General features: G+C 48.4%; 1 protein-coding gene across 4 annotated transcripts in view; it reads right to left on the reverse strand.

Annotated features, from left to right (window-relative positions):
- Positions 1-12866, reverse strand: part of LOC135907709 (synaptotagmin-15-like) — a 227025-nt gene that overhangs the window by 33218 nt on the left and 180941 nt on the right. For 3 of the 4 annotated variants that reach the window (XM_065439423.1, XM_065439421.1, XM_065439420.1), the window contains one exon: positions 11078-11224. The exons of the other annotated variant lie outside the window; for it this stretch is intronic. In XM_065439423.1, coding sequence (XP_065295495.1) covers positions 11078-11224 — 147 coding nt within the window. The remainder of the gene's footprint in view (positions 1-11077; positions 11225-12866) is intronic. 4 annotated transcript variants of the gene reach the window in all.

The raw sequence follows: 12866 nt of genomic DNA on the forward strand, positions 1-12866 counted from the left end.
GTGTCCATTGCCTCTTGAGAGGCACTGGACGTCCGCTCTTGTGAGCGGCGCGTTTGTCGTGAAGGCTTCACCTGAGCAGATGAGACCTTCGTGCCTACCAACCCTGAGGTCGATGGGCCCTCTTTCTGTGACAGCGAGGCAGCGTTGGCTGCTATCGCCGAGGGGGCTGGTGGCACAACCTCGGCCACACTCTTTGTGGGCCGGGCTGATGCCGGAGTCTGCTGCAGCGTTGCCCCCTTACGCGCCGCACCAACATAGCCTGCGGTATGAATGAATGAAACACGTTTCCGCGCTTCTTGAAACGATATATTCTCTTTAACTTTCAGTGTAATAGTATCCTTTTCTTTTTTCCACGTCGGACATGATCGGGAATATGTGGCGTGATCACCGTCGCAGTTCACACAGTGGAGTGCGCCAGTGCAGTTGTCGGAAGCGTGCTTTTGACCACATTTTACGCAAGTGAGACGGCCTCGGCAGCTTTGTGAGCCATGGCCAAATCTTTGACATTTGAAACATCTACGTGGATTTGGAATGTATGGTCTTACTCGTGTTTTTGTGTATCCTGTATCGAGAGATTCTGGCAGAACACTTGTAGCAAACGTGAGAACGAGATGTTTTGTAGGAATTTCTTTGTTGTCGCGTTTGATCGTTATTATTTGTACTTTGACAACTTCTTGTTCCTTCCATCCTTCGAGTAGTTCTTCTTCACTCAGGTTCAAAAGATCAGCGTCTGATACCACACCTCTGAATGTGTTCATAGATCGATGTGGCGTCACTGTGACTTCGACATCACCAAAAGCCAGAATATTTAAAATCTTTTCACGTTGGAGCTGGTCACGTACTTCAAGCAGTAGGTCACCGCTAGCCATTTTAGTGATCTTGTATCCAGGACCAAGAACATCGGTGAGAACTTTCGCAACGGTGAATGGTGAAAGGGTTCTTACTGTCTTATCAGGGCATTGACTATGTATGACGTGGTAGCGCGGGAAGGATTCCTTGCGTTGGGCAAAGAATTGAAAAGTTTCTTCGGTGCGCCCTCTTTTCGAAAGAGGGCGATCAGGAAGTCGGGGAAAGGTGCTTAAAGCCATCAATAACTTATTACATTTCGGCAGCTATGCCAGCCACCCACCACCTAGCCCAACAAGGGGACGCTGCGAGACCCGAAGGGAACGCAGACGCCAGCTGTACATAGCTACTATAACCCAATATAATAGATCCAAGGTTGAATGAACTACACCAGGTTAACCCTTGCTGCCTGGAGAATTGGAAGTAAACGAAGTGAGAAGAAGACAGGAAAGGTGGAAAGTGAGAGAGAAAGACGAAGGTTTAAGAGAGAGAGAGATAGGAAAAGGCAACTACCGATTTCCCCCGGGTGGGTCAGTCCGGGGGTGCCGTCTATGTGAAGCAGAGGCCAAAGGGGTGTGTTGCCTTCGCCGAGGGGCCTTAAAGGTCCAAACACCCAGCATCAGCTCAACCCCCAGGATCACCCTTTCCCCAGACACGGCTCAGCCGCGCACGGCTACACGCGGGAGGGTCCAACCCTCGTGTGCTCGGGTACGTGGTGTCGCAACACACCAAACGCCTGCTTGCGCAGACGCCCCTGCGGGGACGAATGGTTGAGTGTTTACGACATCAAGGCACGCGAATGAGATACTGAATGTAGCATCAATGAAATCTTTAGATTGCAGAAAAAACATAACTCCCTGCGTCATGAAATGCGCTGGCCGAATGCGACATGTTCACGTTGTATTTTGCTCCGTTTATATTTTCTGTGACAGCGACTTACACACATGTCGCATGCGACGTTATTGTCGGAAGGCCGGAAAGAAAATCGCCGAATCTTAATCGCGTCTTCGATTTCTTGCCACGCCTACGTGCTTGTGCAGCCTATGCTGAATCTGAGACTTTTGGGGCAAGAAAAAGAAATAAAACTTTGAATTAGCACTCAAAACGACCAGAAAAAACTACTATTTGTAATAACGTACTTAGAACACAGAAAGCCACATAATACGCCCGACAAAACTGAATATATAAAGGGCTGATGTCAATGGATTTGCGTTGCTGCTTCCTAGGGTTGAGCAGACGGAGAAGCTTGCGATTTAAATATACCGTGGAAGCTATGACTCCTACAGACGCAAAACCAACACTACAAAAATCTTCGAACATGCCTTCGTCTGCAAGCAGTCGTTATTCACTGTATTTGGTGTTTGAGTCTGCAATGCCACGGCGGAAATCACGAGTCTTCCCGTGTTTCCGTAGCTGCTCATGTATGTCAAGATGAAAGAAGCGTGTTGAGTCCTCGTACGTAGAGATAGCCCGCTGATAAGAAACCGGAGCCCGAAATCGGAGCCCGAAATCGGAGCCCGAAATCGGAGCCCGAAATCGGAGCCCGAAATCGGAGCCCGAAACCGGAGCCCGAAACCGGAGCCCGAAATCGGAGCCCGAAATCGGAGCCCGAAACCGGAGCCCGAAATCGGAGCCCGAAACCGGAGCCCGAAACCGGAGCCCGAAATCGGAGCCCGAAATCGGAGCCCGAAATCGGAGCCCGAAATCGGAGCCCGAAATCGGAGCCCGAAATCGGAGCCCGAAGTCGGAGCCCGAAATCGGAGCCCGAAGTCGGAGCCCGAAGTCGGAGCCCGAAATCGGAGCCCGAAATCGGAGCCCGAAATCGGAGCCCGAAGTCGGAGCCCGAAGTCGGAGCCCGAAGTCGGAGCCCGAAATCGGAGCCCGAAATCGGAGCCCGAAGTCGGAGCCCGAAGTCGGAGCCCGAAGTCGGAGCCCGAAATCGGAGCCCGAAATCGGAGCCCGAAGTCGGAGCCCGAAGTCGGAGCCCGAAGTCGGAGCCCGAAGTCGGAGCCCGAAATCGGAGCCCGAAATCGGAGCCCGAAATCGGAGCCCGAAGTCGGAGCCCGAAGTCGGAGCCCGAAATCGGAGCCCGAAATCGGAGCCCGAAGTCGGAGCCCGAAGTCGGAGCCCGAAGTCGGAGCCCGAAATCGGAGCCCGAAGTCGGAGCCCGAAGTCGGAGCCCGAAGTCGGAGCCCGAAGTCGGAGCCCGAAATCGGAGCCCGAAATCGGAGCCCGAAGTCGGAGCCCGAAATCGGAGCCCGAAGTCGGAGCCCGAAGTCGGAGCCCGAAGTCGGAGCCCGAAATCGGAGCCCGAAATCGGAGCCCGAAGTCGGAGCCCGAAGTCGGAGCCCGAAGTCGGAGCCCGAAATCGGAGCCCGAAACCGGAGCCCGAAATCGGAGCCCGAAATCGGAGCCCGAAATCGGAGCCCGAAATCGGAGCCCGAAGTCGGAGCCCGAAGTCGGAGCCCGAAATCGGAGCCCGAAATCGGAGCCCGAAGTCGGAGCCCGAAGTCGGAGCCCGAAGTCGGAGCCCAAACAACAATCGCAGTGCGACCGCAGCGCGATAAGCCTACGATCTGCTGAAATACGCGAGACGGTCACGTGGCCATGAAGGTGCTGAGAAAGGGAGCTGCAAGTCTGTCTTATATACGCATGATTTTGTTTAGGTCAGGCTCGACGACGCTCTCTATTTACCTTTGGCACTCTGTCGAACGCGTCGTTTGCGCGGCTTTCTCTATAAGCGCACACTCAGTTGCGCGTTAAATAGCATATTTAATGTTGAATGGCAAAAAAGGGTATTTAATTCATGGTCTAAAATTGTGGCAGAATACGATGGTCGCGCTACATGACCAGCACTTCTTTGGGACGTCGCCAGCGCTTCACCATCCACGGACGAAATGTTCACCATTGGTGGCGCTGTTCGCTGTTGCCAACTTATCAGCAGCTTATGAGCCACGCAGTTACCCTCTGCACTCCGTGAATGATGAGTGCTGCGTCAGAGTGCACAAAGCCCAGCCCATGTTTTATGCATGCCATTGTATTATGCGATGCCATTTTACGCGATTCTGGTCAGTGCTTCTATACATTATTAGAGTATGAATAAAGCATTTGATGCTTGCTGGCATGTTCGGCTAGAGCAAAACAAATATATCTATAGCTGCAGTGTTTCACTAGCTAGCTGAAGAAGGAACGGCAGACAAGGACATATGACGCATAATGTAATATTTTCAGTTGTCCCGGCATCTTTGTCGAGCCCAAGAAAGTAGATAACACAGCAAGAACACTTAAAGAAAAAAAAGTAAATAGGGGATACTCAATATGCTTACTGCTCTGCAACACTGGCCGCGTCCGCGATCTTCTCTACGGTTCAGTTGCAAGGCATCTGTACGTTGAGAAATTCGGTGATCATCGTTGTGTGGCGATTCCTGCTTCTAAAATGCAACACGCGTCTCCATCGCCCAGCGATTAACGAACAGCGTGCTTAACTGTGCTGCGGCACGAGTCAATGAAACCATGCTAACCGCTTTTTGTGCCATTGGATGTCAGTCCGCAAGGCCGCATATATTTCCTTACACTGCTTTGAAACCGAAATCTGCGTCAAGTCCCCTTTAGTAGACACGTGCGCTTCGGACCTTAGCAAATTTCCCCGAAATACTTCTCATTCACATTCGAAGTTCCGTGTCAAGCTTCTAAAGCAGCTTTGTATTGCAGTACAACGCTCCACATTCTTTGTATCCGCAAGAAAAGGCACTTCACGTTGTGCATCACAAAAGTAAAGCTCCAGCACTAGTTTTGTTCATCGAAACTGACAGGGAAACTCCGTGAACACAACAAACTTGCATCGAGGTCTTTCTTTTCACTTTGGATTCTTGCTTTGAGTGTGCGAACTGAAAATTTGCAAGGCAGTCTGTTAGTGCGCGCGCTATAACGACAGAGGTAAAACATGATCAGCAAGCTGAATGCAAGACTTATAACTGTACGTTGCTACATTTTTTTCCCCCGCAGCATGTGTCAAGTGTCGGGAGGATGCCGCGCGAATTCACTCCATCCTCTGGCATAGCAAGTACGTCTGTGGCGTCGGCGCGATCACATTTCCGTTCGTAATGCTATGGTCGGAATGAGTATACTTTCGCATCGCTTATCCGCTCTGAAAATTGGGGACTTCCCTGTTCACAGACGCTCCGGCCAGAAGCACATCGTAAAAACATGTGCTACTATGCAAGCAAGCGGCTAGCTACCCTAGCGCGGCGTCTTAATGCCACAGCCGAACACCAAGAACCGCAGAGTCACCGAATGCCATGGGAAAGCACAGGAAACGAACGAACATGCGATTCAAATGCGCTCTGCGTGGAAAAAGAGCGACAGCTTTGTGATTGAGCTTGCCAGTTTTGCTTATCTCTAATGCATGTGAAGATGCGTAGTGCATAATGGACGTCGACTTGTTAACCGCTCAACTTCCTAAATACTTTTTTACCCGTAGGACAATCTGATTCAATGAAACTTGTGGAGCTATCCTAACTCTCCGGTGAATAAAAATAATTAAAATATGCACCTTCTTAGCCCTCACTAAGGCTGTTTCAGAGAGCATCTTGTATTTCCCTATGAGCCAAGGTGCGATTTTCGTAAACTGCTCATTCCGACATTCCTCTCAAGTTTCCCACTTTTTTATCCAGTCTGGAAAATATATTAGCGTAACATGTGTCCCGCAACAGACCGCGATGTGTTTTATTCCTCTCGCAAGAACAACACTATTCTTTATAAGCGTGAAAATGTGAAATTTTATCATGTTTATATATATATATATATATATATATATATATATATATATATATATATATATATATATATATATATATATATATATATATATATATACACACACACACACACACACACACACACACACACACACACACACACACACACACACACAACTGCGTTGTTATATGAGGAATGTAGCCTCGTGGTTCAGCGTCCGCCTCGGCTGGGCTGCGGGAGAACGTGCGTTCAAAACCACGCTGCCGCAGGTAACCCACCGGTTATCAAAGCGGGCGCAGGCATCTCCCGGCTCGACACTCGACTTTCTTTAGGGGACAATATCCCTAGGAAAGGAGCCCATGCAATACCAATCTCGTCGAACCGCGCGGGCACAACAAAACCATGAAAAACGTGGGTCTGGGCCGCTCCCATTGCGGTAATTTCTCACGTGGCATCCCAGAGCACCTGTTAGGTGGAGACGCCTTCGTGTTGGAAAGAAATACGTCTTTCCAAGTGATTAGGTTCCTTAATGGCCGAGCACCAGGTCGCTACAGAGTTTGTACCAATTTTACTGTTTATTGTCCGGCGGCGGGAGTTCTAGTCTACCTCCCACAGCCGCGGCGCATGCTCTGCCCCAAGGCCGTCTGTGGTTGAGCAAGGAAAATCTAGAGACCACGCCTAGCATTTCTACAAGGCCTCGTTTCAAGATGCGAACCCTCACAAGTGGCCGAGCACCATGCCAGGGATACCCATTAGGGAAACCGGTTTCTGGCGGCACCGGGATTTGGACCCCTAGTACATCCCGCATACGAGGCGGATGCTCTAGCACTATAGGACACATGTCTGCAGTTTCACATTGAAAAGAATATACAGGGTGTCCCAGCCAACTTTAGCCAGAGTTTTAAAATATGCAAATGCCACGTAGCTGGACAGAACAAAGGTAATGTTGTTCGACGTCACTTGGAGATACTCAAATGATTTAGTAAAGCAATGAAGGGGGCTAGTTGGTGAACGTTCATGGTTATATCACGACGCTGCAATCACGGCGCTGCAATCACGACGCGCAAGCGTCGTGATTGCAGCGCTCGCGGGCATCCGTATTTCGCGGGCATCCGTATTTCGCGGGCATCCGCAGTAAGCTGAAAAACACTAATACTTATTAGATAGAAAGACATACACTCCTTATTCGGATGTTTTGGAAACCGCTCTGCTACTTTCTAATTGAATTTTTCCTAGCTTCGTTTGATTTTTATTCGTTCATTCAGTTCGCGCCCATGAACGAAAAAAAAAGAAAAAAAAGAACAGCTTTGTTTTTCCATGCCATATGTAAGATGTCGGATGGCGCGTTGCTATAATGTCAACAGATGACGCTTCACATTTTAAATATGCCCTATTAATTGCACTAAAGCAGGTTTCTGACTCATTAAGTGCACTTTTGTCTGTTTGCATTCTGGAGTAAAATATTGTGATAAATACCAAGCGTACTCGTGCAAATCTTACTTCCCCAAAGCCAATGTGGCTTGCCTCAGAGATTTCCCTCGAGTATCCATGCATTGACGCTAACATGTTTAGCGTGCAACGTCCACTTTGCCAAAAAAATTATGACTGGCCATGCACACTTGAAATAAACCGACATGACCCCATGCCAAGTTCCTATGCCTCTGATCATGCTGGGCAAACACAAGGAGGTATGTGATCTTTGTGAAAAAATAAACAATTATTTTAACCAGTTGTGCCAACATGAAAAACGGGACTCACTAGAACTGAAAACATGCTTATTTAATAAGCACCATACACACAGAATGACTGCAACGACGCGTCTCACTATTACACTCCTTATAATACGTAATTTGCTGCGCACCCACATGTAAGCGAAGTTTGATTCCTCGGATTATCACATTAATTGCCTTCATTCCAGCACGATGATTTCCGGCTTGAGGGAGTTTGTGACTATATCGTGCGGTAGGGACAACCGAACAGGCACTCACCCCCCTTTGCTCTATCTACCATCATGCACCAGCGTTTCTTTCTGACGTCTCGAAAGAGGTTATAGAACTTATTAAATAAATCATCAGAGCGAAAAGTAGCAGGAGGCTAGACCGCGTGATACGTGGGCTGTGAGATCGAATACTCTTCCATCAAAGAAAGTGGGAATTGGCCAGTACGAAAGATTCTTTGCTGAAATTGCGAAGTAGCACGACGGAATCGAAACTAAGCGAACTCACCAAGAAGTCGAACAAAGACCAAACAATGGTGTTTGGTGATACCATTGGTGAAACAATGGTGTTTGTGCAATGTTGTTTGGTCACGTCAGAAAGCTCCAACTGGCAACGCACTGCACAACGAGGTGGCAGTGAAGTATCCCGGTGAGCAGACACTCATAACTTACCGCGCAAGCTCGGTGCATCAATACGACAAGCCTCAGGTCAAATAATCACCGTGAAAACTGTATACCTTACTGTGTCAATAAGCAAAACCGACAGTCAGTTATGCCAACACCATCTTAGGACATGTCTAACCCCACGCGAACCACGCCTCTTCGCAAGAGTAGAAAGATGATCTTCAGCCAACGGTTATATTGCGCGTGCAACTAGCGTTGAAGCAGCATGAGAACAGCTCGCGCCTGCATCAATAGGAAACAGGGCCTAAAACTTCTACGTAAGAGCGTTCCCTCATTGGCCCAGCCGCCACGCATGATAACCACCGGCGTGATAACGAGATGATCGAAGACGGCGTTTACGGACGAAAGAAAAATGAAAGCTTCGTAAATACGGACACAGTTTAACTAGGCGTGAAAATTGTATGCGGATTGCCGTTTTCATATGCTTTAGCAGACTCCCGTGGATTGGGGGCACGTTAAAGATCCCCTGGTGATCAAAATTAATCCAGAGCTCCCCCCCCCCCACTACGGCGTGCCCCATAATAAAATCGTGGGTTTGGCACGTAAAACCCCATAATTCATTCATTCATTCATTCATTCATTCATTCATTCATTCATTCATTCATTCATTCATTCAGTTTTAGCAGACGGAATACACGCAGAACATACTTCTTAGCTATGCAACTCTCTTAAGCACCTTTTCTAAAACAGTGTTCACGGAAGAAGACAATCTGGAGTCTTAATGTAGAAATTTGGCCGCTCAGACAGAAAGTAACGGAAGAAAAGAATACAGGCTAGTAGTGGCATATGTCACGAGAGTGCCAGTGCCAGGCTCTATCCCATCGGCAGTGAGTGACTGGAAGCTACGCACCGACAGATATACCTAATATTGATGATGATATATGAGCCACTGGATACATCGGCAGTTGATAAGAATGGCATACAGAATTTCGAAAACAGTTGTCATCTACTTTCTCAATGTTTCCCGACAACAGCCGAATAATCTGCCAGAAATGTAATATTTCATAAACGGAACCCAGATAATGCGACCCTCAGGCGACTCCTAGCAGAAAGGCGCCGACTGCTTGGAGCGCCTAGGTCGGTCACAGCGTGGAAACCTGTTACCTTGATGTGGCACTGTCCATCGCAAATCACAAGATTCGTTTCTTTTGTTCTCCCTCTCTGTTTGTCTTGGCCGCGAAGTAGCAGCAGTGACCATAAAAAATGAACTGTGACTGTTACCATCGCTGTCCCCTTCAATACGTGGTAAACGTCAGGCTGTGGTGAATTCAAGTGGGTGAACTACAGCTCGCTTATGACCGAACTCTTGCCACCGCATACACCAGTCTCAGCACCAGCTACGTTGTTTGCGCGTGCCCTTGCGGGAGTAGCTTTCGAAAAATTTAGAACTGCCGTCCAGCTGACTTCTTTATGTAATGACAATACTTCCTTTCGTGGAACTTCCGGCACCTTGTGTTAAAAATATTGCTAATTACAATTACAAGTATCCGTTGCTTACTAAGACAACCGTTATCTTTTATGAGAAGCCATGAGACACGTTTACAGGTACTTCCGGATTCACGTAGATTTATCATTAACGTGGCGGTGGAACCATCTTTTTTTTAAGGTTCTGTATGCTGAGCACGAGGTCACGGGTGTCATTCCTGCCGCGGCGGCCGAGTTCTGATAAAGGGACGGAATGCAAAAAAACGCTCGCGCACCGAGCTCAGAGTGGGAGTTAAAGGACCCCTGATTGCCTAAAATGTGTCCGTTGGCCTATATGCGTGCCGTCATTTTAGCTCATGGTATCTGAAGATGCCTAAATTAATCCAGAGCACCCCTCCATTACGACTACACTCTTAGACCCTCTGTTGCTTTGGGACGTCAAATCCAGCAGAGCCACATTTCCCTCAGCACTTTTCGCGTCCAGTTCAGTGAGGAAGAAAGGTCTCGTGGGAACAGAACGAGAAAAACAGCGAAAGCGGTGTCATCAGCCTTGTTGTGCGTGCATACGTCCACGGGCTTGTGCTTGCACCCACGCAGCAGCAAAACATGCAAATGATAGCACCGTAATTACAACGTGACAAAAAATGCTAATGCTGATGGTGCGCATTAAAACATGTAACGGTCATGGGGTGTGACGTACTGCTGAAGCTATTCAAGCAGTGTCATTCTTGCATTAACCTGGGTCGAAGCAAAGATGAGGCTGAATGTAGGCGACAAAAGTACTCTCTAAGCCACCCAGAGAGACGCATGCGGTGCACGTGACACAGGCTATGCGAGGCGCAGGCTCATATCACTACCACCGGTGCGCCACCGTTGTTATCACAAACTCAATTAATTCGTTTCGCTTATCAGCACATTGGCATAGTCTATTCCGACAAGAGGCAAACTGGCCGTACAATCATGTGCCTCACCTTCGGGCACGGAGCAAGAAACATTTTAGGAGTGGAAACTCCGCTGTTTGCGGCGACCACAAAGGGTCACAAGCCCGCGGAGCCGTTATCGTGCTGGCGGCGCCTGGCGGCCTGTAAAGAAATTACCGTCGTTGAGAGCGCGCCGAAGCCGCCTGCCCGGGCGCTGCATTTCTTTTTTTTTTCCGCTGCAGCTTCTACGACGCGCCGCATGGCGCCGCCACTGTATACGGCCTCGTCGGCGCAGACAACAATTGTGACTTTATCTGGTCGCCGGCGCTCACTCGCGCTGACGGGAGTTTCACCTCCTAAATGTCTTACTCCGTGCCTTCAGGCAAAACCATAAGTATTCATAGCCGTGCAGCAATGATCTCTTCCAAAAGTAGAAAGAAAAAAACACGCCCATCCTTTTCGATAAGTGTGAGCCGGTGCCACCATAAAGTCGCCAACCTCTCCTAATGCTCATTTCAATAATAAAAAAAAAACTCCCACGTGCAATGCGAAATGTGCAACGAGCATCATGCAGCATACGTGCAGGTGCCGTGCGTGCCGGCCTGTTTGTCTGCACGTGCAGTTTCAGAACAGCAATTAAAAAAAGCACAAAGGGAAATGCTGGATGAATTCGTTTGGAGTGCGTGACGTGGCTCGAGAATAGAACTGTGCGTGCACGCATACCCACCGCAGGCACTGCTTTTGCGCTTCGCCGAGCCTTTCCAAGCCGGGTGCACAGATGTGCATGAAAAGGCGGCCGCGGGAGCGTGGGGAGCGGCAAAAGCCGTGTTGAACCCAAAACTGATAGGTGCGTGTTTGGTCAGGATTACTAGAACTGTGCAAATAGAGAAAAAAAAATTATACAGACACGTTAGAGGTTTTCAGGAGCCATTCAGATTAGAAAATGGGGAGGAGCAAATAAAGACAGCAAGTACAGCGTGTTTACCTTTGTCATAAAGCTTAGGGTAAAACGTCCAGTAACTAAGACAGAGGAGGCCCTTGCTCTCAGAGGGCGCCAGTGACGATATGAAATTTAAAAGAAAAGGAAGAACAAGAGCCGGCTGTGCGCCCCTATGCAGGACCTATAAACACTATATCTCTAACACCGTGTCTTAATACATTTGTTTATTTTCATAAGGCTCCATCTCTGGTGTTAAAATCATTAATCTAGCAGAAATAGTGCTCTTGACGCTTGCTGCGCTAAATTCCACAAAAAAAGTTTGTCTGCTTCAGTTTCTTCGTCTATGCTCAACACATTCATATCCTGTTTAATTTATTGCGTAAATAAAACCGACCGACCGACCTTTCCGCTCCGTTCCGTTCGGTTTTACAGGACAGTTGCTGAACTAACACAAAAATAATAAGTTTTCGGTTGGTGAGTTATCATTGTTTTCAGGATGAGAAAAATGTACGCACTGCGAAGCGAGTGCGTACATTTGAGCGAGCCGGTCGCTCAAAAGCGCCATGCGGGAACTGCAACCGGAAGCCGTGCAAGCAGGCGTGTTGTGATTTGCGACGCTCCAAGCAGAATGTCGGCATACTAATACTACGTAAAATAATAACCTTCTAGAAACACATCCCTGAAATGAATGAAAGAAAGTAATTGACCGGTGTGCTGTGCCTTCTGCGCGAAATGTTCAAGCGAGCACCGTTATGCAGCTGACTTGCTTCGCACAGCGACAACAGTTTCTCTCTGCCGAGATCCCGTATAAGCTGCGCATCTCGAATATAAAGAAACGGCACGTTAAACGAAAACACGACAAGCTCTCCGTCTAATCCAGACGGCGTGAACGTCGGCAGCCTGTGCCTACAGTCGTATAGCATACACCAAATAAGATCGTGACACGTACCACCTCGCTTGACCTTTCCCGTTTACCCCTGTTCAGTGGCTCCGCGGCAGTGTGAGACGGGTGCGCTTGACACGCGAGGCGCGCGTGCTATCGGTCAGAACAAAAGCGACAAACATTAAAGGAAAGGGGAAGAAGAATAAAACGAGAAATTATACATACAAAGAATATTTATGTTGCAAAAAAGGGCCAGGAGTGTCCATATAATCGGAATAAAAGGTTGCGTGGAGCTTCACAAAAAACTGGCGGTGACCACGGGCTATGTTTCCCACATATATCGGAGATATGTTGTGCCACTGATATCGTTATAGATTGATCAATTATGTTTCCCCTTTTTTAAAGTTATTGTTCTTTTACTGACAACAACAGTTACGAGTCTACGAAATGTGCCGATCGCGTTCGTTAATCACGCTTTGGTTCAGGCCCGGCATGGGGTGAGATGTGGGACCTTGGATTCATAACGTGTTTTCGAGCTGAGCATTCTAACCCCGATCACTGTGCGCAAGCCATTGGGCGCTGACAAATGTCCCTGCATTTCACGCCCTGCAGCTGTCTGCGAGGTTCACGTGTTCGTGAAGCAAAAGCCCAAGAGGAAGAAGAAAAATGCGGCCGAAATAAAGGTGAATTAAG

This window comes from Dermacentor albipictus, chromosome 1, assembly GCF_038994185.2.
Source record: "Dermacentor albipictus isolate Rhodes 1998 colony chromosome 1, USDA_Dalb.pri_finalv2, whole genome shotgun sequence".
NCBI classification, from domain to species: domain Eukaryota; kingdom Metazoa; phylum Arthropoda; class Arachnida; order Ixodida; family Ixodidae; genus Dermacentor; species Dermacentor albipictus.